Source organism: Euwallacea similis, chromosome 1, assembly GCF_039881205.1.
Source record: "Euwallacea similis isolate ESF13 chromosome 1, ESF131.1, whole genome shotgun sequence".
Classification (NCBI taxonomy): domain Eukaryota; kingdom Metazoa; phylum Arthropoda; class Insecta; order Coleoptera; family Curculionidae; genus Euwallacea; species Euwallacea similis.
In genome coordinates, this window is record NC_089609.1 from 9,820,870 (window position 1) to 9,845,123 (window position 24,254).

Consider the following 24,254-nt stretch of genomic DNA (forward strand, 5'->3'; position numbering starts at 1 on the left):
AACATTGCGGTCACCATCTCATCAGGAGTATTAATATAAAGTAATTTTTTCAACTTGTTTTTTCCTTTATTTCCGTTCTTCGACTATATTTCTCTACCACAAAACAAGCACTGTAACATCTTCATTAAAATGCACCCCAATACGTAGGTGAAACAATGCTAATACGAACGACTACTCACAGGTCAAGGACGGTGAAATAAAACCCACAAGTTCTGAATTTGTAACTTTTATTAATATACCGTGACGCAGATCTGAAGTAAAAAACATTAAATGCAGATATTTATCACTAAAACAGAATTAAGACGGGTCGGTTTTACGTCAGTTTCACATACAAATGAACATTTTCAGCTTTGACTCTAAGAAGTTGCATTATCAAACAAACTTTGATGAGATTACATTAGATATTCCAACTCATCTAGTTTCAATCAAAATTTTAAAAATAGAAAGGAAAACTTAAATTAGGTACGGGGCACCTTTGCTTAACATTGTATACAAGAATTATTAGGACATTTACAATTGGCCACAGTCTGCTACGACGATTTTCTTGCTGGTTTTGCCCGACTGGGAGCCGATGGCTTCAATTTTCTTCACTACATCCATTCCTTCCACGACGGAACCGAACACGACATGCCTAGAAACAAGACAAAAATTAATAAATGTAAGCCAACTATCAGCAAATTTAATTACTGTCCTTTTTATTTCTACCTCCACAACCCAAGTGTCTAATAATAAGAAAATATGCATGAAGTGCTTTTTCTGCCTGTGTTACTCAATTCCCTATTAGTCCAGGTCAAGACAAAACTATAAGAAAGCTATTAGTTAAATAATAAAACTGAAACTGAAATAAATTAGGCAGACACTCAGCCCAACATGGATCAAATGACAACAAATAGAGCATGCAATATTGAAAATCAATATGTTTTTCCCTCTTTCAAAGGTGGGTTTTAAAATAGATGATATATGAACATGTATGGAAGTGTGACAAATTATCAAAAATACTACTTAAAATGTAACTTAACAACTCACCTATTATCTAACCAAGAGGTCTTTACAGTGGTGATGAAGAACTGGGACCCATTGGTGTCAGGTCCAGCATTGGCCATGGACATGATACCAGGTCCAGTGTGCTTCAAGGTGAAGTTCTCATCCCCAAACTTGTTGCCATAAATGGATTTGCCTCCAGTACCATTGTGGTTTGTAAAGTCACCCCCTTGGCACATGAAGTTGGGGATGACACGATGGAAAGTGGATCCCTTGTAGCCGAACCCATGCTCACCAGTGCAGAGGGCACGGAAGTTTTCTGCCGTCTTTGGAACCACATCTGAGCGCAGCTGAAGAAAAAGGTTGAGTTACGAAAATTCAATCTTAAGCCCTTGTGACTGTCCCTTTTCTAACATGCCTTTGAATGATCAAATTTTATTCTGTGTGATATGATCTATGTAAGCAGAGATTAGGTTCCTTTGTTTTAGGGGCATTCTTTGATAATAATTAACACATGTCTGAGTACAAATAAATAACTATTATTAAGTAAATGTTGAATTATGCATGACCTTATACGGTTGATAAGTCTAATGGCTCAACCTTGAAAGAACGCCGGCTGCTTTTGTGAATCATGGGTGATGATGGGTGGATCCATTTTTATCCCCATGGAATAATCTCCAGTATCTCATTCTATGGGTTTTTTAGCAGTTATCAAAATTAGAGGAGAATTTCGGGTATTCGTACAATAGGAAAGCGGCAACAAGACAAAGTCCGCCCCGGCAACCGGTGACTTTATAAAGCATGGTGGTTGGCAGGAAACGTGATCGAATCATGAGGAAAAGAGGCAAATTAAATACACGTGTAGAACTTACCTCGATAACGATGCGTCCCACTGGCTGGTTATCTGCAGTCATATCGAAGAAAACTTTTGGGAGACCCATTTTGGAACACAAATTTCTTAAAACCGAAGTGGCAAAAGCGAACCGTAAACTTGAGGACGGGCCGGAGAATGAGAATGCGCTTTGGAGCGAAATGATAGATGCCACCGGTCGAGAGAGAGCGAAGAGGGCCATATTTAACGGAAGTGGGATGGTTGTCGAGTAAAGTACTTTTTTCGAAGTGACTTTAGGAGTTTCTTTCAAATTGTATTTATTCGTATCATGAAAGTCTTAAAATAGTCAAGAGCAACTTTTTTTAGAATAGAATTTATAGAGGTAAATACCAAAAATGTTTATTTTTAACCAATACGAAAAACTGTTTTAATGTTTGATACGTCGCACCGGAAGTTTCATATCTTTTGCCTTTGTCAGTCGAGTGCTACTAACGAAGAGAGACGATACGGATGTCATAAGAAATATGAACCTTTCTTCCTGTTCTGTTGGTAAGTAAACTCAATATTCTGCACTAAAATTCAAACTTAGATTTTTTACTTTATATACAAGAAAAATAAATACAAAATTATTGAGTTAGGGAAAAAGTGACGTCCTAAGTAATAAACTCGTATTCAACAATTTTATTCAAGTTACAATAACATCAAGGTCTTCCTACTATAATTACTAAAAACGACTTATTTTCTAGTTATTCTAAATCAGCTTTCCCTTAAATGACCTTTATCGATACTGATGCCTGTCAACATTTAATAATCGTTTTATATTGTTACTATTCATTTACTATCATTATTATTTCAATAAATATGATTTTTTTTAATGATGTACATTGTCTACACTGAAGAATAAAACACACTTCTCTCTTTAGTTGCTACTTATTCGATTTACTCAAAATACTCCGACCTTCCATTTTCAAGTTTTTAGGTTATTGTTACAATAAAATTTTGGGTTATTTGTGGTATTTTGAATTTTTACTCTTTAAAAATTTAATAATGCTGAAAACAACATATATTGGCTTAGCATTGTAGTATTTTATCTATAACTTACAAAATAAATATTATAAAGAAGTGGCAGATTCAATTCTCTTGAATAGAGAAACGTTGAAGAACAGTGTGTTCTTTTGACTTAAGCCAGAGTTGAAATTGATTTGTTCACCCCAAAAATAAATAAATCCTTAGAAAATTGTGATGAATATCCAAGGAGTATTTCTCCAGAGGTAAGAATTAAGAGCCCCTTCTTTACATTATTATGGTCTCAAATCAGTTAAATTTGAAAACAATTGGATATATTGTTTTCTTGACAATTTGATTGTCTATAAACTAAATTTACTTTGGAGGCAATGCTTGTCTTACTTAGTGAGGTATATTTGGCCTTTAATCAGGGTAAGGCTACTACCAAGTTCAGTGACTTGACTAAAACATTTGGTTGTGTCTGTCATACTGTGCTGCTGGTTATGTTGAAATGTTGTGGCTTCTGAAACAATATCCTTACTTGATTTCAAATAAATCTAAGGAAGAAATCTCACAGGGTAGGGGTTTATATTTTTTTTTTCTGAGAAGGACTTGCTAGATGGTGGTGTTCACCAAAGTTTGGTGTTGAAAATAGACCTTCCATTAGTAGTACAATGGTTAACATATCTCATTTTTGATGACATAGCTTCAATCTAGTGATGTGAGATTTGGGAATCCTGTAAAGTGAATTAAATAATGATTTAGGGGCAGTCATGAAGTTTGGTCTCTTTTATCAGTCAGTTAAAATATTAAATAATTTGTCAGTTATTTTGAGTCCAGTTTAAATGTTGAATAGTTCTTTAATCTCCAGACTCAAAAGAGCTCATCTGCTCACCCGATTATTCACAACGGCCAAAGAAGAAAGAATAGAAATTCCCATACGCATTCACCGAGGCCCTACAGATATTTTAAGGGCCTTAGAGAGTACAATCAAACAAGACCCTACAGCTGCCCATTACAAATACCATGATGACCCCTATTTAATACCCAATAACAATATAGCAAAAAGGTCTTATGCTATGGCACAAGAAGCAGGTAAGAGAATCTGAAGAGCTATAGATACCCTCAATTTTACTTTGGTGATGTTGGTGAATAATAGCCCAAAAACTAAAAAGAAGTTCAAAGTAAAGAAGAAACATATGTTAATAATGCAGATTTTAAGACATACTTTAACTTAAGATGACTGCATATGTAAATATTAACTTACTTAAAAATTTACAGGCCGCAAAGCTGCTCATTGGGTCAGAAGTGAGAATCCAGAATTGTTTAATCATAGGGAATGTGATCCTCCAATTGAGTCGTTTTTTCCTAAATTAGTTTATGCCAAAGAGAGTGAAGTTACTGAACAAGATTTGCTAAATGTTATTGATAAAAACGAAGTCTCTAACGCTATTCTTATTTATAATATTTTTATGTCCAAAGGTATGGTGAGTACAACTTAAAAATCCATATCCAACAAATTAAATTTCAAGGTATTGAAATCTCAAATGAAGCTAGACAAAGCTTATTAGAATTTCTATGCTATAATAACAGTGAAGATGTTTTGGAGGAGGAATTCATTGAAGAAAGATGGTTTAAGCAAAGCTCAAGTGTTAAAGAAAGACAAAGGAAAACTTGGAAGTAAGTTTTAATAATACAAAAAAAGACTAAATATCAAATAATGAAACAATTTTTAGGGATGGGAGTGTTGCAGAGGAAGTTTTCAAAAGCATAGAAAACCCAAATGCAGAAGCATATTCTGCAATAATCCAAGGGATGGCCAAATTTAACCAGTCCTCTCGGGCTTACCAATTATTTGAAGAGGCGCAGCAAAAAGGCCTGAACCTAGATGTAAACGCTTACAATTCAATTATTAAAGTATCACATTTTCTGAAGGAGGGTTATGATTTAAGGTCAGAGAAATTTAAGTGTATGTTAACTAGCGATGAGAAAAGTTTTTCAGATGGGCCTTTGTAATAAACATGCTACAAAATATAAAACAAGCAGGGCTGAAGCCAAACTTAGGAACATTAAACTCAGTTTTATACATCTTAAGCACCATGGGAAGTAGTAAAATGGTCAAGAATTTTACAATTAAAACTCTTCAAGAATTTAAATGTTTAGGCATTGAACCTTCTTTAGGATCTTGGTATTACGTATTGACAGCAATTTGCAAAGAAAGTAAATATTGTTCCAAATTTTAAATGCCGAAATTGAAAATTGTCGTTTTTAAGGGGGGCCGAAAAGCGCCGTTTTAGCCAACATTTTAGTGGAGGTAATGAATAAAAATCACCAAATTCGCGACATTAGCGACACCCATTTCTTTGTAACTGCAATGGACGTGGCTAATAATCATTTAAATGATGTTGTTTTGGGACAAAAAGTGCATGAACTGTTGATGTTTGGGAACAACTACGATTTGATAGGCGATTCCTATAAAGAGTCTATTTATTAGTAAGTGAAAAATTTATATATATAGAGAAAAATAGCTAGGATAATAATGATTTTTATAGCCGTCACTATTTTAATTTATTATTGGCAAATGTGCCTTTGGACTACTTTATTGAGAAGACTTATAATCGGTTGGTGCCTAACGTTTATGTGCCCGAACCAACGGTTATGAGGGAAGTTATTAAACAGGTAAACTGCAAAAATAATGCAATTAAAAAATCTCTGTCTGATGATGTTCCCTCAACAGATTGACTTAAACGGTGCAGTGGATTATATCCCACAAATATGGTCAGACATGGTAATATTTAGTCACAACCTTAGAGGTGATCTCATTAATCTTATATTGAGAGTGATGGTCGACAACGAACCCGACAACTCACAGATAACAAAAACATTTTCCGAAATTGGTTGGGACATTTACACCACTGTTGAAGGTCAAGATGAGCAGAAATTTAACACTGTGCAGTGAGTGATTTAAGAACGTTCCATACCAAAAACAGACTTTTTCTCCATAGATTTTCTGGTGAAATGCTAGGGAGAATCCTTCTAGTACTCCTCAGGAACAATGAGTTCGAGAAGGCGTGTTTGGTAATGGACAAATTAAACAGCAACAACCAAAATATAGTAGGAGTGCCTAGTTTTGAGGCTTTATCTCTGTTTGTAGACCACTGTATTGAAAACAAGACACCTTCAAAAGCCATTGTAAGTAAAAAAATTGGTAAAGAATTAAAGTAATTGACTCGGTTTTTTAGGAGTGCATTCAATTTGCTTCTGATAGTGGTTTTCCGGACGCATTGGCTTTAGGAGGGAAATTGAATGAAAAATGTACCTTAGATGAAATGCATTTGAATAAATTGTCCAAAGTTGTTGATTTGAAAATAAATTAAAATTGTGTTGTTCTTGTTAGAAAATCATGTATTTTATATTTATATTGAAAAGAAGGTATTAATTTATTGAGAAGTAGAAGGTAGAAAAACTGCTTGGCTACGTACAGGCATCGGAAATGGGACTGCCTAAGGGATAAGTCCCATAAATTTCATTAAAACTGATGAATCTGCTAAAGATAACTCCTTGAATCGATTGTTTCAAATACTGCATGAAAGCAAAATATTTCACCAACACATTGTCAAATGTTTCTTAATTTTCAAAATATTCTCTACCTTTTGCAATGCTTATCTGATATTGATATCGCTAGAGGTGATGGCTACTAGTCACTAAACTGGCTCCAATTCCATTTCTTTCTAATGAAAGGATAAGCATCAGAAGTGGGCAAAGAAATATCCTATTTTCGGAAATCATATGATTCTGGACATATTTAAACTTGTTTTCTTATATAACCTTATATAATATATATATAATCTTATATTAACCTAAAGAATATCCCCTTAAATTTGTGGCGTGTATTTAGGAACCACTATTTTTCGCATGTACAAAAATGTGGGTGCTAAACTATAAAAAATTCTCCACAAAAAACAATCTATTACTCCAAATTCTCAATAAAAGCCTGGTCATTATCACCATGTAAACTCATTTTTAACACTTGCACACTGTGCATGCCATGTAGCCCAAATAACTTAGGATTATCCCTTACTGTCGCATACAACAATTTAGTGTCTAAAGTAACAGAATTCCTTATCTAAAAACAAGGTAAATTTACTAATGTCTCTGCAAACCCTCAACAAACCTTTTTGCTCGCTGCATAAGCAAATGCTCTATCCCACTCAGTTCTTTCAAGTGATGAAGGACACTTTGGCTGCAGTCTTTCTTCATCAACGTTACCCCCATCAATACTATCGTCTAACATATTATTTGAATTCCTAATATAGGCATCTGGTATAGGCGTATTAAAGCCATACTGAAACTTCTTATCTCTCATTTTGAAGCCTTTGGCTTTTGAAATCATTGCTGTTATTATGTTTTTTAAAAAAGTCTGTAAATTTTCAAATTAGGTTTTTGGTAACTATTAGGCTTAATCTTTACCTGACAGGCCTGTGCAAGAATTGGTGTGACCCCACTTTGAGCCCCATCCATCCCACATTCCCAGGCAGCAATATTAACCCGACAAGCTATCAGACCACTGTAAGGAGCAAAAAGCTCAGCTGCAGCTCTGGGATATGAGTAATTCAGGGGCGAACTTCTATTGGGTATTTTCGTTTGCACATATTCTATGATTAAAACTTTAAGATTTAAACATAATTCATAATATTATCAGAACTTACCTGCATAATTTCCAGATTCAAATACACCTTTATTATTGCCTTGCCTTGCTATCTTTGATGGTACAGGTTTTGGTTCAGGCTCCGGTTCTGATTCACGTTCCGGGCTGTCGCCGAAGCTTGTCTTTGTGAGGAGGGCCAATAAGTAATTATTGTGACATTCTATTTGCTCATCAGTCTGAAGGAGGCTTCTCACTTTGGCATCGAATTCTTCCCGGGTCAAACAGGGATTAATGTTGAACATAAACCACTGTTTTAGTTGGTTGAAATACTGTTTTCTAAGGGTTTCTCCTAGGGCATGATCTAATTGTTTTCGGGCTTCGTCAAATTGTCTATATGCCTCCGCTCGGGATTCTGCTAGGTCTAAAGCTAAAGAGTATGTATTAAAAAGAATGGGTATTTTATGGAATTTTTAGGTTCTTACACATTATAAATAAATAGATTTTTTTAATCAAACAACACAATATAATCCAACCTAAAAAAATCTCAATTAAGGTCAAGGTTAGAAGTGTCATCTGATGAAGTCATTTATCGAATCATTATATTAAGACAGATGTTAGTGTCTTTGTTTGTTGCGCATCATATGAGATAGATAACTACTTTCCTGACTGAAAGATCTAAAAAAAATATTTTGAAGTTGACTTCCTTTGTTTTTCTGTCTCCTGTCTCTGTCAGCTGTTACTTTTGTTTTTCAGTTTTCCTTGTCACATGGCTAAACATGGTACTATTGTAATTTTCCAATATTTTCGTGAAAAAACGGTTAAAATGAGCGTTTTTACCTGAACTGCAAATCGGTTTTTATCTTCAGATATTCAGGTAAGACCGCTAGATATGCTATAGGTCCTTTTCAAGCCAGCAATCCCTGTTTCAAGAGCTTTTTCTTGACCCTTCTTAACAAAGCTCTTCACCTTGAAACTTGTGATTCTTGCTAGTCATAGTTCAAAATTTCTCTTTAACTGAAAAATATGATCAAACAACAGCAGAACTACTATTAAAGCTGTGAAACTTTAATTAGCCAATTCATGTTTAAAATCCCATTAGAATTTGTCCAAATTTAATCTCAGAACCTAGTACTAGAAGCAAATCTCCAATCTCTAAGAAAAATCAACTAGTTTGAGGAGGTTGAGCCTCCTTGGGAGTGAAAATGGACGTAGACAACAGTGATAATACTACGGGAGTGGGCAGCTCTCTTGACATTGAACAATCCCTGTTACATCAGTTCAGCTGCATGGGAACCACTGATAAAGATGAACTCATCAAACAGTTGCAAAAACTTCTCGGCAGCCCTTCACCTCTTAACTATTCCACCGCTGAGTTTTTCCTTGATATGAATAATTGGTAAATATTATAAAATTAACTCTTCACATAGAATGTTAAAAATGTTTATTAAGGAATCTGCAAGCTGCAATTTGCTCATACTTGGATATTGATGCCCCTAATGTGCTGCCCTCAATGGCCTTAGTTTCCGACCCAGACGCCTCAGAAACAGAAAATGTAGAACCAAATACACAATTTAGAAAGTCCTGGCATATAAGCAATTCAGGGACTGAATCATGGCCTGTGGGGTGTTATGCGCAGTGTGCAGATGGGGATTGTTTTGGGGGACAAAGAGTGCATTTACCCGCCTTACAGCCAGGCCAGGGGGCTTATGTTGTTGTTGAAATGACCAGTCCTCCAGTTCCAGGGATATATCAAAGCAAATGGAGGGCATGCTCCCCCTCGGGTTCCTATTTTGGAGGTAGAAATCTGTAATAGAATTTGCATGAAAACAATGATAATAATTACAGATCCAATGTGGGCAATTTTGACTGTGGTAGAACAAGGTACAATTGAATTGACTGAACAGTTGTCTCATTTCAATGAACTAGGAGCCATTCCGCCCTTAATGCCTCAGGTACCAAACCCATTTGTTCCCCATACTTTTCACAGAGACAATAAGGTGAGCTTGGTGCTGACAATTTGAATTTAAGTTAATTTTTTCTTTGTTTTTTTTTGGAAATAATGCGCCACACACAAATGATTGTTAGACCTGTAAAACTAAGACTCCCACATGTGAATGGAGCATTATTCCCAAATAAAATAACAGAAGAAATGAACATTTTACTTTATATCTATAAAACATATTTACAACTTAAATTAATTTGTTTTTTTTTTAGCAGGACTCTGCTCCTCCGGACGAGATGTGCTAGTATTAGCGTTCTGACTAAAGTGTGCAGGTGTGTTTGTATTGGAAAAAATGTTTTTAATTATTATAAATTTCCAAGCATATAAACTGATTATTATTGGTTAGTTGTGTGGTTTACTGTTTTTGTTTTTCATGGAAATATTCCTAAATGCAAGTGAAAGCAAAATGTACAGATAAAAAAAATTGTATAACGAAGTATATTTAGTGAATTTTATAGGGTAACCCTATAGGTTTTTGGGTACAATATTTATTTTGTATAAGACTTTAACATGGTAATATTTCTATATAATTTGACTTGAGACATATAGTTAGTTAGTGCTAACTTGTTTTGTAAAAGAGGCTTCATTAGCCTTGCAACTGATAAGTAGTTATCGAAAGATATTAAAGCAGTTTTACGAACAAGGTTGTATATTTGTTATTACAAATAAAGTTAATGAGTATAATGCGTGTTTTAATTTTGTAGTGAGGGTGGTTTTGCTGTGAAAAATAGCTATTAGCATAACTTTATTTATTCCAATAACAATATAGCACAAAATTAACACATATAAAGGATAATATTCAATTACATAAAATAATGATTCGGTATGGTATACATGATGAAAATTACATAAAAAAAGGAGGACTAGGTTAGCTCTTCATTTAAATCCCCAAACAGCTGTTTTCAAAAATCACGTTAAAAGGACACTTTCGGTACTCTCACATCTCAATAAGAAATTATATTAAATGCATTTAGTTATTACTAGATCCCCAGGAAATTTAAAAAATTACATTACCATATGGATATAAAGTTAGTATAACAATCTAAAGATCACTAGATTAGGGAGACTAACCTATTAGTCGTATGTTTCAAGATTACCAGGGTGGACGGTATCCAGGTTGCTGAGTGTTTTGAGGGTATGCGCCTTGCGGATAAGTCCCAGGTGCATACTGTTGTTGAGGATAGTTTTGGTAGTTTCCTAATAAATCAATTAAAGCATAATAAATGAGACCATAAATTACCTACTGATTTACCTGGCCATGTTCCATAGGGGTTGTAGCCTTGCGGCATTGGTGGGGGCACGTAGGATGGATAAGGCACGTTAGCAGTCGCCCCATAGGGGACTGGCATACCTTGCACATGCACTGGATATGGCAAATTAGGGGGCACCTGACCCGGTTGGGGGGTTGTTACGTTTGAAGGCGATGGGGCTGGATTTGGGTCTGAAATACATAATGAAAAAGTAATGAAAATACGTACTAGGAAAATAATTACCTGAATAATAACTAGGCGCTGCGGGAGGAGCTGCAGACGAGGAGCGACTACTTTCTTGCGTTAAATCCTTCATCAGCTCTTCTTTTTCAGTTTTTCTTGCAAAGCAAAAATCAGAAACTTTATTCTGGAATGTTAATAACAGCTGGAATAATAGAAAAAGCAATTACGAATATTTCATTTTCCTTTGCGTCAGTAAATCGGTTCAAACCTGAGTTAGATCATTGTAAAATTTGGTTCCCTCTTTAAGATTATTAGACAGATCCCTGAACACGTCGTGTGCAGCCGCTAGTTGGCACAACATCGTCTCCCTGCCTCCTGCTGTTGAGCCTCTTTCTGAAGAAAAATCTTGATGCGCTTTCTGCAAAAACAATTTTTATTTCTGAAAATTAAACAATAAATATTGCTCTAACCCTTATTCGATCGATAAGGTCCTTTTGCTTCTGCAAACTATCGCTCACTTGCTTCTGCAAAGAGCTGTAGGTCTGACCCAATGATTGATATGATAATGCCGGTTCGTTTATTTCTCCCTCTTTCGCCAGGGCCAAAAGGAATTTGTCCTTCATGTCGGTGGTGGCGCTCTTTATCTCCGATTCGATTGTGTCGCGTTCGGCTTTAACTGTTTCCACCTTAAGGAAGATAAAATTAAAACGGGATATATCTACATCGTAAAAAATAACAGACTTCCTCCATAAGATTCCTCAATGTGGCGACAGCTGAATAATTTTGAACGTTTCCACCATTACCGCTGGGCAGTGAAGATTCTAATTCAGCCGGAGATTTGCTCAACAACTCGATCATTGGCTTGTGGGTGTTGAATTTAGTTTGGACGACTTTATCAGCCTAAAGAAAAGTTTTGCACTAACCTCACTACATCCCAGGATTTATGTTATACCTCCACAGCATTATTTATAATCTGCCTATATTTCCCTGCATTTGACCTAAGCATTTCAGTCAGTTTTTCTGAGGGAGTCCTAGTCCATCTTTCCTTAAATTGTTGCCTCAAAGTATCATCTGCTGCTTTTTCTTCATTTAGCATCCTTTACATTAAGACACACACCTAATAACATTTCTTAAACTCCTCTAATGTTCTCTATTACCTATCAGTTTCATCAAGAATATCCTGATTTCTCTTCAGAGCCTCAGGCAGCTCTTCAATCATTTTCCTCAAAGAACTTATTCCGCCTAAAGAAGTCACTGTATTGGCTTTTTCAATAATGGAAGGAGGCAATCCGCTGCTGGAATCTTCAATTGCAGCTGGAAGGTTTAGGCTTGCTAAAATGCTAAAATATTTTTTGATGTTGTGACTTATAATTCAATTATTTTAATTTTTATAGTACCCATTTAATTCTTGAGTTGCATCTCTCAATTTTGTAATTTCGGTGTTGACAATATCACTCTTTCTCACATCATATGAAGCTAGGGCTTGATGAACGGCCACAGGAACCATGGTTGAGAAAAGATCTAAGTTTTCACAATTTTTTTTTTTTAACTATTTTCTTTGGTATTATTATAATATATAATAGTATAATACCTTTGAAATTTTGAGACATTCTTTCAGGCAATGGCAAAGTCTTGGCTATTAGGGTCTTGCCAATTGGTTCTAAAGATTTATAATCTGGAATTCTTTCATGGTAAATAAAATCATTGTCTTTCTCAACTTCAACCAAATTCCTTTCAGCCTTATTCAGCAAATCATTAAAGAAAGTCTTCCCCGCCCTAGATTGAGCAGCTTTAAACTTATCTATGGCAACCTAAAGATGACAATTGAACATTGTATTAGCAACAAAAATTGCGTCCTACCCGAAGCCGGGCAATCTCCTCTCCAACTGACTTATTTTCCTTGCACACAAAACTCTGATATAGCTCTGCAACAGCAGAAAATGCGGCCTGTTTTCCTCCAATCTGGAAAAGAAACATTTCAAACTAAACTGATTAATTTTGACCATATTACACACCATAGAAATCCAGTCTTTATCCCAAATAGACCTCAAATTCTCCCGTTGGAATGTTTTCAAACACTCAGCATATAAGTCATCAGCTTGAGCAGCCAATTTGGCAATAAGAGAAAGCTTCATATTTTCTAAGACAAGTCAGTTAGTATGACTAATAAGGCAGAGTAATATAAGTCAAACCATGAATGGCTTTGTGCACAAATAACTCCTGGGCTTGAGTCAACATTAGCTGGGATAAGGCTCCTAAAGTGTCAGGATTTAAATCAGGAGTTGGGTCGTGCTGAATTGATAGCATTACGGTTGATTTTAAGTGGCTAAATATGCCAGACGCTTGCTGGAATTTTTTCAATTAAATGCAATTTTTGGGATCTTTTATGAGAATAATTACCTGTAATAATTTTGCGGCCAATTTAAGCCCATCGTCATTTTCGATACTTTGAGTTGCAGCCACTGCACTTTGCAGGGCTGCAATGTTGAACAGCACACACACTTTCTCATAGCTAAGTGACGGTATTGCTGAGGAACAACAGCAAATTAAAAATAAAAAAGATTTGCAGTAAGCTTGATTCAGAAAAAAGCATGTTCATTGTTATTTGGAAGTGGTTTGAATATGTTTTTAAGAAATCATATTTTTAAAAGATGTGTTATAAATTGGAAAAAAGGAAAAAAGTTGAGGGGTGTTGATTATAGTGATTTTGCTGGCATTTTATGGTAGCTCTATACCAAAACAATTATCAGGAAATTTTTTACTATTATGCTGCAGGTATTTTACCGACTTGCGACATACAATTATGATGATACTATGTTGTATAAATTAGGTTTAAGAAAATGTGACAAATCTCAAGGATAATTATGTATTATCCTTCTTGTTCCTAAAAAAAGTAATTAAATTGTAACCATTGTAATTAAGCAATTTTCTATGGAAACAATAACCCTGAAGAATCTGAACTATGAATAATAACGAAATAATTATAATATCTAGTGGACAGAAATCTTACTCAGACTGGCTTTATGTCCGAATATATTCCCCTTATCAAAGGCATCTTTCCACTTGAAAGGTACCTGAAGCTCTTGAGCAGGGATCTTGCTTTCAAGGGCCACTAATTGATCGTAATACCTGCATACTCAAAAATCATCAATTTTCCAATTAAAACTAATAAAAAACGATGAATCATACCCGTAAATAATCTCCAATGAACTCTCGTATTTTTCGAACGCCTTCCAAATGGCATTGTTCCGGAGCTTGGAAAATTCATTGACGGCTTCTGTACAATTTTCTGGATTGTCCGCGGTACTGTAACGGGACTGGATCAAGTTTTTGAATGGGGTAATAATGTCCACTTCACTAGGTTTCTTTAGTGGTACCGAAATCAAGTCAGCCATCTTCGACACTTCAAAGCACACAAGAAAAACAACACGGAAATTTGCACGTTTGACAATGACATTTGTTAATTCAACTAAACAGTTCAGCGCATAGCTGGCGTTTGATACGCTGAAGATTATGACGTCATTGCTGAATTCATGCGTCATAATATAACCTAAAATTATAATAAAAAAGAAGTTTTAAAAAAATCTACTAAATTTCCTAAAAACTACATAATAAAAACTTAAAAAACGGTTTAATTAAAATGCTTCGTTCGCTAATTTCATTCACAAAAACCTTCCAGCACTTGCCATTAAATAGGCCAAGTTTGGCGACTAATCGTTTGTCCAGAACTCTCCTGTCTCCAAATATTACAAGAAACTTCTCATGTCTCCAACAAAATGCCATAACCGTCCCCTTTCTCAACACCTCTATAGCAAATCCTGCAATAAACACTTCCAGAGAATTGACAAAGTTTTCAATGAGAACTGGGAAACGAAAAACGGTAAAAGCTGTTGTCCATAGGTATTTAAAATCAAATTGTGTTAGTGTTGTTCTATTATCCTTGGCTGCAGGTTTTACAGGTTGCATTGGGGTGGATGGATTAGAAGGCTGGCTGGTTGCCACAAAAGAATGTGGAGGAAAAGTCCAAATCGAAAAAGAAGGCATAGGCAACATGTGTTTTGTAATGTCACTCAGAGTCGTCTGCTGGATAAAATGGTGACGAATTTCTGGAGGAAGCCTAAATATTATGTAAATGATCCGTATGAACCATATCATACAAGAGAAGAGTTTTGGAACACTCGTTTGAAGCCCAGGCCTTATTTTCCTTCTGAAAATTTATAAATTATAGAATTAATTATGTAAAATAAAAATTAATTTTCCCATTACTAGGCTGTTTATTGTAGCACCACTTCGATAATTTGGTTTTTAAAATAGCCAAATGAATTATTCTATAATTTTAAATATTAAAGTTATTTCCTTTTTGACGAAACATTATCTATGGAATGTGAAATCTTTTTTGCTGCAATAGATCTTGTGCAAATGAATGAGGAGCTATGGAGGCTGTGAGGTGTAACTGAACACATGTAGATAGAACTGATGGCTCATTCAGTTTAAATTTAGGTATTGTGCTATTTGCAATTTCATCTATTAAAGCAAGTGTGTGTATTAAAGGAGCTTTGCAAGCAGATGCTAACATGTAATGGTAAAACTGATGGCATATTCAGTTCGAAAAGTATTGTACTTACAGACTTGTCACTTTAGGTAGGCGTAGAGGCATGCCCTATTTTATGTGTACTAAATTATAAATATAAAAAAGCTTCAATGCGTGACGCGCCCATTCGCGAAGCCTATACCGGGCAAAGCAGTTTTTGTATCTTCTAATTGCTCCTTCCATCAATAAATCAATCAATACACATTTTCCTACACTAATAGCAGAATTCAAAGAAACTGAGTCTTCTCTTTTTCATTTTATTTTCAAAAATTATTATTTTTAAAGCACCTTTTTGAAATACATTAATAAAGCCAAAAACATAAATAAAAATTTAAACCATAATTGCTCATCTCAGATAATAATCAGAACTTGATTGATATGAAATAAATAATCAATAAAAAAATACAAAATTCTCTTTTTTTGCTTAGATATAAATTATACAGGGCGTTTCTCTATTTAATAAAAATCTAACAATTTTTGTAGATTTTAATAAAAATAAATTAAATTATTTCAATCTCTTAATTTGTCTTTTAAATTGATTCTAAACTGTGGAAGAGTTTAAAACTTAATTTAAATCTTGAAAACGAACCGAGACACGAAAAAACATCAAAGGACAGAAAAGTTGTGTTTTCAGTTGTTCTAATCAAAATAATTGTGAAAACTGCATAGATGTGCCGAGCGTTACTGTTCTCGTCTAAATTTGTTCTGTGAACATGCCCTTAAAATTTCTGGATGAACTTTGGTATGTCTAAAAGATATACTACAATTGTTATTAAACGACAAGAATTTTAAATAAAATGGCCTAAGAACTTTTTAAAAAATAATGCAAAATAATATTTTTTTAGACTTCGACACCCTATATTTCGGAAATAAAACGATTGCGGACACATGTCTATAGAACTTTTTTAGATTTCACCCCAATGAATGTCCTCATAAAGCTGAGCCTGTTTAGGAAACACCCTGTATAAGCCACTCTGAAGCCGAAAATAACTTAAGTCGCTACTTAATCATGTTAGTAGGCTCTATAATTTATAAATATTACGTTCACCTACTGAAGAATATACCTTATAAACAAACTAATACATGAATAATCCCTATCAACACAAAATTGTATTGCATTTTTTGAATTGTCCATTGCAAAGGTTTTTATTCGATATTTATCTATAAGTTTACTGAAGCCTTCATGATTTAAAAATTATCACAGAGAAACATTTGTAGCCTAAGTCGTGTGCTCAAACTCGTGCACTTATTATCAAAAAAGACTTTTTTTTATATAAATATATAGAATTCGAAGTTTGTTATTAATCTCTGCAATGGACCACCACGTAATATGATTAGTGTTACAACGTTACAGCATATTAATACTTAAATATAATTCGATTAAACAGCAAATAAATCACCAAAAAGCTTATAAAGGCCCTAATGAATCGTCGTCTAGCATGGTAACGTTTACAGCAACGTTTTTGTGGAAACTTTAATTAAAACACAGCCATAAATATTATTTTGATGCAGTTATGTGAGAAATAATGTAATGAGGGTGATGAGGAGAGGCTGAAGTCGATTTTAGAATTATGCTAGTGAAGGCACAATTAAATATAAGTACCTAAAGTTACTTTTTTTGTCGGTATTGCAATCAAAAGGAAAGCTAATTAACGTCTAAATGTTGGTTAATAAGCAGAAAAATATTTCTTGGTTCGCTTGCAACACCAATTTTTTAAATTTATGACAACGATTACGATTATGAACTATCACTAAACAACTAATAGAGATACAGAAGCCAAGGAAAAAACGCATTTTTAGACATGGCACCTAAAGGGGATATTTTTATTTTTTTTAATAAAGAATAAGATGGAGATATGTTCAAATAAAAAAATGCTATTCTACCTTTGCCCAAATAAGTAAGAAATTCGATTTGCCTATTAAATAGTCGACGACAGCTTCATCTACATAATATTTTGAACACGTTCTTTGTGGATGGAGAATATATCTCAGTTTCAGTAGCTCCAAACTCATCAAATTCCACTGTCTAATAATAAAAAAATTAAATATTTACTTATCCTTTAACCTATTTTCTTCAGTTTTCCAATATTGAAATTGTGTGTTTGGACTGTTGTAGGTAAAAACGGGTTAAAGCAGAGGAATTTGATTAGTTCGAATGTTTGTTTCAGTTTAAGAGAAAGCTCCCCGGAAAAAGCATTCTGCAACTCTGCATGCCATGGTGTCAAAACCTAGGATGTCCAAGACATTGCTTGGAGTTTCCCCATAGAGAGTTATGTTTCGTTCAGCCGGAGCAAAGTTTAAAATCCTAAAATATATTTTATTAAAAACCATTTTTCCTAGAAGTTAAAGGCTTACTTTGAATTGGGGAGATTCACTTTTGATCTATACTTTACAATAGGCTCATACTTGGCCTTGGTCAGATTTTTTTCTTTGGGAATTTTATTTGCGTAGCTGTTGTGAATAAAATTAACAAAAACATCTACATGCTTCTTTTCACTTGAAGCCCATTCCACTGGAGAATATAACCAGGAATAGGCGCTCTTCTGTTCAGTTACCTTTTTCAGCAAATCCATGAAAGACACCTCTGAAATTGTTTCCATATTTATTACCTCAAAACAAGAAAAAAACTCACTTTTGCCCGCGCTCAGAAGATCGATTTTATCATCTTTGAAAGTGGCAATAATCACGTCTTTTTCAACCCTCAACAAGAAAATTGCAAATGCCACTGCTGCTTCTTGTAGAGAAAGAAATTTGCTGCCAATACAATGAGCTCTCTTGGCCTCTGCAGTCACATCAATTGTCACCATATACCTTTTATTGGTTGGGACAAAGTTACTACAGGCCAAATCAAAGCCTTTATTCAAAGCATTTACAATATGAGGACATTTAATTTCTGGCCTACTTTGGGCTTTTTTAAGATCTGCTTCAGACAGTTTTTTTTCCTCTTGCAAATACTGTATTAATTTCACATCCATAGGCCTAAAAGACATTATCTTTTGCCCTGTAAAGAAACGTCAAGGAATAGCACTCACTTGCCACCCTTCTCAAATCGTTTCATATAAATGAACACCTCCATAGGATATACATTATTTATTTGCATTGGATTGGTGAAAAGATCCAACAAATAGTTGGAAATTGTTGATCCTGATTTCAAGAAACTGTGTTTGTATAGTTTTAGTAGATACGGAAGAATTTGACTTATTGACATGTTCTGTATTGCTGCACTCCACACCTGTCGTTATTTGGATATAATAATTCTAAATGATCCAAAACAGTACAAGAACTTACATCAAAATTTTGTTGTAAACTTGATGGTACTTGGTGAATGGAAAATTTATGAGTGGTCAGAATTGGAACTGCATCAACAGATTCTTTAGTCTTTCTTAACTCATCAGAACTTTTAATTTTATCCAGCACTTTCAGCTCCTCTTCAGAAGCTTTATCACTGCTTTTTCCAGTTAATATGTAGTTGATTACAGTGTTTTTTACTAAAGCAACATTACTAGACTTTTAATAAATCACAGGAAATTCATACTTACATGGAGAGTCAGATTTAAAATGTGCCAATTTAATCAAATCCTTATGGGACCACTTGTACATTCCTTGAACTTCAGCTACACAATTTGCTAATTCATTTGGAGTTTTATTAGTATAAAATCGCCTAATTATTTTCTGCACTGAAGAAGGAATTTTGCTTGCAGGTTTCCATTTGGTATAATACTTTACAAAGTTGAACAGGTCTTCACTGCTTTGAATTAGTTCAGTAATTTTAGCAGAAATTTTCTGATTTTGTTCTGGCTTCAGCTCTGGTGTGCCAATGAGCTTTCCCAGAATGAAAAAGATTATAGATCTTCTGGGTAAGTTTACGTCTTTGTTTGCAATATCAAGCACAAAGAAGAATTCTCTTAAATCAGATTCTATAATTTGACACATGGTGTCGTGTCTTGAGAGGCTCATGTCAAGTTGGTATTTGTCAGGATCTCCAATGTAAAAGTGAGGGTCAATGTGGTTTAAGTAAATCATTCTTTTTAGTTTATCTTCGAAACTAAGGGATGATGTCATGGCTGTAACATAAATCTTCATTAAACTTTAAATTGTCTAGTACTTATGGGCCTAAAAGGGGTTCCCTTGACAACCCCAAGGAGCTCTAATTTTAGAAAAAAGTAGTATTTCCCTAAGTTTTTTTTATTTTAAAAGTTGGGTGACTACGAGTGAAATGTAGGATTAAAAAATTATGTAAAATTTCCTTTAACTGAGTTAATATTTAGGGAAATTAAAAACTAAATAAGTTTTGTGAAATACCTGCTCAAATTGAGGTGATTTCCAAGTTTATTAAGCCTCAAAAACTAAACGAGATGCAGACACTGACAGATACACCAACCTCAAATTAAAACCAAATAAATAACAGGAAATACTTGGGAAATTATAAGATAATCAGATCTATTACTATCTTTTGCTATTTGATGATGATAAAGTAAGACAACAACACACTCGATTATAATTTACTTCAATCTGATCCGAATTGAAAACGTCAATATGGGACCCTACAATTTGTCGCAACCGGAACTTGCTAAAGTTCCAACACGGCTTCCTCGATCGGAGTTTAAGGCAAATCATCGTCTTCGTAGTGGCATTATTAAGGAGATAACGGATTACGGAGAGGTAGACGGCGAAAATGGCCCTCAAGGGCCCAACCACAGTGACCCCCTAAATTCCAGTTTTACAATTAACGAATAACCAAATGATGACAAATTTTGGGAGTCATCATTATTGAAAACTAAAATAGGAGCATAAAAAAGAAGAACTGAACAATGAGCCTCTCAGAAGCGGGAACCACACAAAATCGTAAATATTTTTAATAAAAATTGATTTGTTGAGGTTCATACAAAGGTTTTGAAGCTAGAAAAAATCCCTCTGGACTACTAAATAGCCCGATGTTTTGAAATCAAAATGTCAAACAACTTTAACCGTTAAGAAGAAGGATTTGGGATTCTAATCTCAAAAAAAAACGTAGTAGAATTTTCAAATGAAGCCTTAAATATCTCAGAACACTAAGCAGACTTGAAAGTTGGAGCAAATCCATGGTAGCTAAAGCATCCTTTATTTACACTTAAACTGATGCCACAGGCACGTTTTTTAACTTAAAAATCTCCAAAATGCATTTCTAAGGAGTCATTTACAGGACCTTAGAATTCTTATCAATGAGAAGAAACTTTCAACTGTTCAGAAATTAAAAAATCCTCCAGAATTAGAAATAATCCCTGAAAAATTAATAATTTTAGTATTTTGTATGGTCACTGAAAATCTAAGACGATTGTAGCATATTCACATCCAGTAAGTTTTAAGAATTACCAATTTGTCAATTCCTATTTAAGAAATATTTCAGTAAAAATTGACTTCTTTCTGCAACTAGGCAACTGTGCTTGTCAATCCCGAATGCAATTCTTTCAAAAGCTGACACTGTCGTAAAAAACAAATGCGAAACGATGCGTTGCAATTTCCCGGTTAGTCAAAATTGCATACCTCTGTTCAATTTTTCGAGTTTTAAGAGACTAAAAATCACTTTCAGACTCAAAAGATAATTATCTTGGTTGGAGCCGTCGTAAATTTTACATTTTTAGTAATTTACTTTTTTGCTACATATAACCTACATATAAATAATTACCATATTTTCCAACAGTGCCGTAATTTTGCTACGCGATAAATGTCGCACTTCTAAAAATTTAATAAAATGATCTTTGTATCACATTTATCTGAGGTCTTTGTTCTCATATCCATGGTTGTAAAATCGCAAGATGTAACGTCACTGTGAGCCCTCACGTCTGAGATGAGGCGAGAGCGTCAGTGCATGACGCATCTCTGGCGACAAAATCGCCTCATACGGGCAATAATACATGGCAATCTTCCATCGACTTCACACGATTGCCAACCTCTTCGGTGACTCGTGTGTAACATTTCACACTCGTGCGTTATGCGGTACTATCTTTGCTTCTTTCGTAAATAACTATTTACTTCGAGTAGAGTAAATTCATTTGGGTCTTACAAATACACTTGTTATTCGGAGATAATATTTTATTTTGCACAAATGATTCGCTATTTACACAAAACACTGTATTTTACGTCTCTTCAAATAGGAGACAATTTTGCAAGCTTTGGTTATTCAATTTATTAGTTTCGCTTGTTTAGTGCGCACAATAAGCTTGATAAAACTAGCTTAAATAACACACACGCAGCTTATAAAGAGCGCTCGACTTAGCTAAATATAAAGGCTAAACTAAAAAGGAACATTATCGAAGTACAAAAATATATTAATATAGAAAACTATTAGTTTATATAGGCCATGGATAAGAACTTTCAGTAAAGTAGATCTTATATTATTTTTTCACATTCTACAGGACAAATACAAGTAAAAGTTTGATTTTAGAAATAGGTAAAATAGTCAAAACTGAATTTTGTTTATTTGATATATTTTCGCACAAATATACTTATTATTATAGTTACTTCTTATGTAAGTATCTATATTGAAATGAATATTATCCGTCCAGTCATCAGAAACTTGCGTTTCTCATAACAATTAAATCACTATTTAGAATATGCTGCTTCAAGTTGAATCTCACATATTTACAAATCCTTGTCTTCAATTAATTTAATACACTTTTAATAATAATATTAAAGCCTTGACTCATACATTATGATTGTCTCTTATTTACCTCATATACGTACAGGTATTAATTGGCAACAAATCCCTCGTTATGAGTTTCCTTATTAGGTTGATTAAATTGCTAATTTCTTCAGATAGGTAAAGAAAACTGACACATATATTATATTGGCAAATGCGGATGTAACACATTATAAATACAAGAATTAAAATACAACCTTATTTTTGTACAATATAGAGGACAAACCTTATTTTGCCTCTTCAAAATAACTCATCTGTAGCTTTTATCTGAAAAACCCACAGACGTAAAAATGCTTATAGTTATTAAACCTTTTAAATTTAGGCATAACTCTGACTATGCTCCAATGGAATGCCTGAAGGCAACTTGCTACCCTGTTCTACCCAGTTCTTGAGCCTCCCTCTCAGTTCCTCTAGACTCTTTGACTTTGCCTTATTAATCCTTTTATACTTCACGTCCTTGGGTTTGGTAACACTTCTGTGGTTGGACATGACTCGGTTGTAGGTTTTGACTTGATTGGTATTGGCTGGTTTTGGACCTTCTTCTTTGTACGTGTCGATGTCTGGTTCATTCTGTTCTGCATCATCAAGGGATCTGAAAATTAAAGTTCATTGATGTCATTGTTGAAAATGTGTTAAAGCATGATAGGTACCTCCTATTGCCTCCTACAGATAAGCAAGTCTCTTCCATCGATTTCTTTCTGCCCTCTTCATGTGAGTCTACATTGCAGTTCGATTTCCCTCTCATGGCAAAGGACTCTCTTCTTTTGCTCAAATCGCTTTTTTCCTCTTTTTGATTTTCATTATCAGCATCCTCCTCAACGCTGCGTTGTTCATTTTATTAAAACTTATTTAAGAATAAGAGATTCTGGTTACCTATATACAGTTTCCAGGATTTCCGGCCTTCTCAAGAAACCATTACTCCTCCTGCTGGTGTACTTTAAATTGGGGTCCATAGCATCTGATATGGACCTCATGACAGTGACCCCATCCGAGCTTAGGGTCCTAAACTTGGGTATGTGATAGGCATTATCATAATCCGGGTCCTCCATCACCACAGCACTATCTGAGTCGTTTAGGGACTCCAAATCGGGGAAGATATAATCTATGTCGGTAATTTCGTTTTGGGGGATTTCCAGGCCGTTATCTGCGAGTCTGCTAGTGAGGGTTTCTATCAGTCTAAGGCCATAAGTAAGTAAGTGTTAGAGATTATAGAAGGGAAAGTCAAATTTGTTACCGTTGTTGCTTAAAAATTAAAGTTTCCCTAACGTTCAACATCACAGCAATGTCCTTCTGTTTGCGGATGAGTCTCGATTCGAAGAGGAGTAGTTTTGAGCTTATTGCTTTCAGTTGATCACATTTTTCGCGTTGAAGTCTTGTGATAAACAGTTCCTAGAAAAAAAATGAAAAATAAAAAAATAAAAATAAAAAGTAAATGCCAAGGTCGAGATTTCAAATGGAATTCTGGATATAATGGTGAAGGAATTTTGCACTACTATTGCAATAACATACGCAATACTTCACTTGAGATACATCAATATTGCAATACATGATCTAAGATCTTGGTGAGAAAGTTCCAAACTCATAGTTTCCTAACAACTCCTATCTGAAGCATTTCATTACTGCGAAAACGTGATCATAAACCGAATGTAGGTAAATAAAGAAGGCGTGAGAAAAATGAAAAGGGAACGTGGTACCGTTATAGTTCTTGGTACTATTATCAAACATTATATTAGTATTATAAATTGATTGGTGCGAAGTACTTTTGAGTTTCCGTTATACTTATAATAATTAAACCCACATTACCTGCAATTATCCAATATTGAAGGAAATAGTTATAATTAAGGCGACTTAAATTTGCATTTTAAAAATTCTGTTTGACCCCATTAAAGCATAGTGGGAATCGGGGATTAATTATTAATTTGTTATATAAATGAACTTGACAAGGTAAACTAAAACTGCAACAAGCAATTAAAAAGTTAAGTGCAGAATTAAGTAATATAGAAAAACGATTAATATGCGGTAGGTAACGAGAATTAGTTTTAACAGGAAACAATCAGATTTGCACAACATTTTACGCAACACT

General features: G+C 34.4%; 8 protein-coding genes across 15 annotated transcripts in view; 3 read left to right on the plus strand and 5 right to left on the minus strand.

Moving 5' to 3' along the window:
* Nucleotides 1-210: 210 nt before the first annotated feature.
* On the minus strand, nucleotides 211-2,069 carry LOC136409017 (peptidyl-prolyl cis-trans isomerase). The gene is made up of 3 exons (XM_066390294.1): nucleotides 1,854-2,069; nucleotides 1,027-1,331; nucleotides 211-631 (listed from the first exon to the last, which is right to left on the minus strand). The coding sequence occupies exons 1-3, from the start codon at nucleotides 2,052-2,054 to the stop codon at nucleotides 511-513; spliced, it is 627 nt and encodes a 208-aa protein (XP_066246391.1). The 5' UTR covers nucleotides 2,055-2,069; the 3' UTR covers nucleotides 211-510.
* Nucleotides 2,070-2,830: 761 nt separating this feature from the next.
* On the plus strand, nucleotides 2,831-6,219 carry LOC136409493 (small ribosomal subunit protein mS39). The gene is made up of 11 exons (XM_066391008.1): nucleotides 2,831-3,084; nucleotides 3,690-3,913; nucleotides 4,100-4,300; nucleotides 4,351-4,498; nucleotides 4,555-4,770; nucleotides 4,821-5,038; nucleotides 5,092-5,311; nucleotides 5,371-5,497; nucleotides 5,556-5,773; nucleotides 5,824-6,010; nucleotides 6,061-6,219. Exons 1-11 carry the CDS (start codon nucleotides 3,056-3,058, stop codon nucleotides 6,193-6,195), a joined length of 1,923 nt encoding a protein of 640 aa, XP_066247105.1. The 5' UTR covers nucleotides 2,831-3,055; the 3' UTR covers nucleotides 6,196-6,219.
* Nucleotides 6,220-6,262: 43 nt separating this feature from the next.
* On the minus strand, nucleotides 6,263-7,929 carry LOC136409556 (transcriptional adapter 1-like). The gene is made up of 4 exons (XM_066391138.1): nucleotides 7,528-7,929; nucleotides 7,289-7,473; nucleotides 6,993-7,238; nucleotides 6,263-6,944 (listed from the first exon to the last, which is right to left on the minus strand). Exons 1-4 carry the CDS (start codon nucleotides 7,766-7,768, stop codon nucleotides 6,789-6,791), a joined length of 828 nt encoding a protein of 275 aa, XP_066247235.1. The 5' UTR covers nucleotides 7,769-7,929; the 3' UTR covers nucleotides 6,263-6,788.
* Nucleotides 7,930-8,191: 262 nt separating this feature from the next.
* LOC136409561 (protein ILRUN) lies at nucleotides 8,192-10,152 on the plus strand. 5 transcript variants are annotated; one of them, XM_066391160.1, is made up of 5 exons: nucleotides 8,192-8,340; nucleotides 8,596-8,862; nucleotides 8,916-9,262; nucleotides 9,312-9,463; nucleotides 9,681-10,152. In XM_066391160.1, the coding sequence occupies exons 2-5, from the start codon at nucleotides 8,669-8,671 to the stop codon at nucleotides 9,711-9,713; spliced, it is 726 nt and encodes a 241-aa protein (XP_066247257.1). In that variant the 5' UTR covers nucleotides 8,192-8,340; nucleotides 8,596-8,668; the 3' UTR covers nucleotides 9,714-10,152. The 5 variants fall into 5 exon arrangements, with proteins under 5 accessions (XP_066247257.1, XP_066247266.1, XP_066247249.1 ...); XM_066391169.1 differs by having other exon boundaries at nucleotides 8,196-8,340; nucleotides 8,637-8,862; XM_066391152.1 differs by having other exon boundaries at nucleotides 8,201-8,340; nucleotides 8,589-8,862.
* A 50-nt stretch (nucleotides 10,153-10,202) lies between these two features.
* On the minus strand, nucleotides 10,203-14,334 carry ALiX (programmed cell death 6-interacting protein-like protein AliX). Its single transcript, XM_066390996.1, has 16 exons — nucleotides 14,091-14,334; nucleotides 13,912-14,030; nucleotides 13,302-13,429; nucleotides 13,094-13,247; nucleotides 12,917-13,041; nucleotides 12,762-12,863; nucleotides 12,493-12,712; nucleotides 12,299-12,422; nucleotides 12,059-12,241; nucleotides 11,854-11,998; nucleotides 11,643-11,801; nucleotides 11,372-11,587; nucleotides 11,170-11,319; nucleotides 10,962-11,103; nucleotides 10,721-10,909; nucleotides 10,203-10,665 (listed from the first exon to the last, which is right to left on the minus strand). Exons 1-16 carry the CDS (start codon nucleotides 14,294-14,296, stop codon nucleotides 10,562-10,564), a joined length of 2,466 nt encoding a protein of 821 aa, XP_066247093.1. The 5' UTR covers nucleotides 14,297-14,334; the 3' UTR covers nucleotides 10,203-10,561.
* Nucleotides 14,335-14,450: 116 nt separating this feature from the next.
* On the plus strand, nucleotides 14,451-15,166 carry mRpL35 (mitochondrial ribosomal protein L35). The gene is made up of 2 exons (XM_066406991.1): nucleotides 14,451-14,801; nucleotides 14,852-15,166. The coding sequence occupies exons 1-2, from the start codon at nucleotides 14,542-14,544 to the stop codon at nucleotides 15,120-15,122; spliced, it is 531 nt and encodes a 176-aa protein (XP_066263088.1). The 5' UTR covers nucleotides 14,451-14,541; the 3' UTR covers nucleotides 15,123-15,166.
* A 2,168-nt stretch (nucleotides 15,167-17,334) lies between these two features.
* Nucleotides 17,335-19,880, minus strand: LOC136409505 (RNA-binding protein RO60-like). Of its 2 annotated transcripts, XM_066391068.1 has the most exons (7): nucleotides 19,795-19,880; nucleotides 19,032-19,556; nucleotides 18,781-18,980; nucleotides 18,525-18,724; nucleotides 18,125-18,471; nucleotides 17,848-18,076; nucleotides 17,335-17,797 (listed from the first exon to the last, which is right to left on the minus strand). In XM_066391068.1, the coding sequence occupies exons 2-7, from the start codon at nucleotides 19,552-19,554 to the stop codon at nucleotides 17,662-17,664; spliced, it is 1,635 nt and encodes a 544-aa protein (XP_066247165.1). In that variant the 5' UTR covers nucleotides 19,555-19,556; nucleotides 19,795-19,880; the 3' UTR covers nucleotides 17,335-17,661. The 2 variants fall into 2 exon arrangements, with proteins under 2 accessions (XP_066247165.1, XP_066247156.1); XM_066391059.1 differs by lacking the exon at nucleotides 19,795-19,880 and having other exon boundaries at nucleotides 19,032-19,756.
* Nucleotides 19,881-21,543: 1,663 nt separating this feature from the next.
* LOC136409538 (uncharacterized) overlaps nucleotides 21,544-24,254 on the minus strand; it is a 33,819-nt gene continuing 31,108 nt past the window's right edge. For all 3 annotated transcript variants that reach the window (XM_066391123.1, XM_066391118.1, XM_066391131.1), the window contains exons 3-6: nucleotides 23,406-23,560; nucleotides 23,045-23,347; nucleotides 22,822-22,992; nucleotides 21,544-22,763 (exon numbers count right to left, since the gene is read on the minus strand). In XM_066391123.1, the coding sequence (XP_066247220.1) occupies nucleotides 22,490-22,763; nucleotides 22,822-22,992; nucleotides 23,045-23,347; nucleotides 23,406-23,560 (903 nt within the window). In that variant the 3' untranslated portion in view covers nucleotides 21,544-22,489. The remainder of the gene's footprint in view (nucleotides 22,764-22,821; nucleotides 22,993-23,044; nucleotides 23,348-23,405; nucleotides 23,561-24,254) is intronic.

Coding starts and splice junctions, on each gene's coding strand:
- LOC136409505 (XM_066391059.1), bottom strand. CDS start 19,575: ATGAAGATTTATGTTACAGCCATGACATCATCCCTTAGTTTCGAAGAT. Junction 18,725..18,780: donor GTTTACAACAAAATTTTGAT/GTAAGTTCTTGT, acceptor AAATAACGACAG/GTGTGGAGTGCAGCAATACA. Junction 18,472..18,524: donor CGATTTGAGAAGGGTGGCAA/GTGAGTGCTATT, acceptor AATGTCTTTTAG/GCCTATGGATGTGAAATTAA.
- LOC136409561 (XM_066391160.1), top strand. CDS start 8,669: ATGGACGTAGACAACAGTGATAATACTACGGGAGTGGGCAGCTCTCTT. Junction 9,263..9,311: donor CTCGGGTTCCTATTTTGGAG/GTAGAAATCTGT, acceptor TAATAATTACAG/ATCCAATGTGGGCAATTTTG. Junction 9,464..9,680: donor CTTTTCACAGAGACAATAAG/GTGAGCTTGGTG, acceptor TTTTTTTTTTAG/CAGGACTCTGCTCCTCCGGA.
- LOC136409493 (XM_066391008.1), top strand. CDS start 3,056: ATGAATATCCAAGGAGTATTTCTCCAGAG. Junction 3,914..4,099: donor TGCTATGGCACAAGAAGCAG/GTAAGAGAATCT, acceptor AAAAATTTACAG/GCCGCAAAGCTGCTCATTGG. Junction 4,499..4,554: donor AGACAAAGGAAAACTTGGAA/GTAAGTTTTAAT, acceptor AACAATTTTTAG/GGATGGGAGTGTTGCAGAGG.
- mRpL35 (XM_066406991.1), top strand. CDS start 14,542: ATGCTTCGTTCGCTAATTTCATTCACAAAAACCTTCCAGCACTTGCCA. Junction 14,802..14,851: donor GTAAAAGCTGTTGTCCATAG/GTATTTAAAATC, acceptor CCTTGGCTGCAG/GTTTTACAGGTTGCATTGGG.
- LOC136409556 (XM_066391138.1), bottom strand. CDS start 7,768: ATGTTCAACATTAATCCCTGTTTGACCCGGGAAGAATTCGATGCCAAA. Junction 7,474..7,527: donor TGAATCTGGAAATTATGCAG/GTAAGTTCTGAT, acceptor TTTTAATCATAG/AATATGTGCAAACGAAAATA. Junction 7,239..7,288: donor TTCTTGCACAGGCCTGTCAG/GTAAAGATTAAG, acceptor GAAAATTTACAG/ACTTTTTTAAAAAACATAAT.
- LOC136409017 (XM_066390294.1), bottom strand. CDS start 2,054: ATGGCCCTCTTCGCTCTCTCTCGACCGGTGGCATCTATCATTTCGCTC. Junction 1,332..1,853: donor TGGGACGCATCGTTATCGAG/GTAAGTTCTACA, acceptor CTTTTTCTTCAG/CTGCGCTCAGATGTGGTTCC. Junction 632..1,026: donor ACCTCTTGGTTAGATAATAG/GTGAGTTGTTAA, acceptor TCTTGTTTCTAG/GCATGTCGTGTTCGGTTCCG.
- ALiX (XM_066390996.1), bottom strand. CDS start 14,296: ATGGCTGACTTGATTTCGGTACCACTAAAGAAACCTAGTGAAGTGGAC. Junction 13,248..13,301: donor TGGCCGCAAAATTATTACAG/GTAATTATTCTC, acceptor AAAAAATTCCAG/CAAGCGTCTGGCATATTTAG. Junction 13,042..13,093: donor TGTGCACAAAGCCATTCATG/GTTTGACTTATA, acceptor GACTTGTCTTAG/AAAATATGAAGCTTTCTCTT.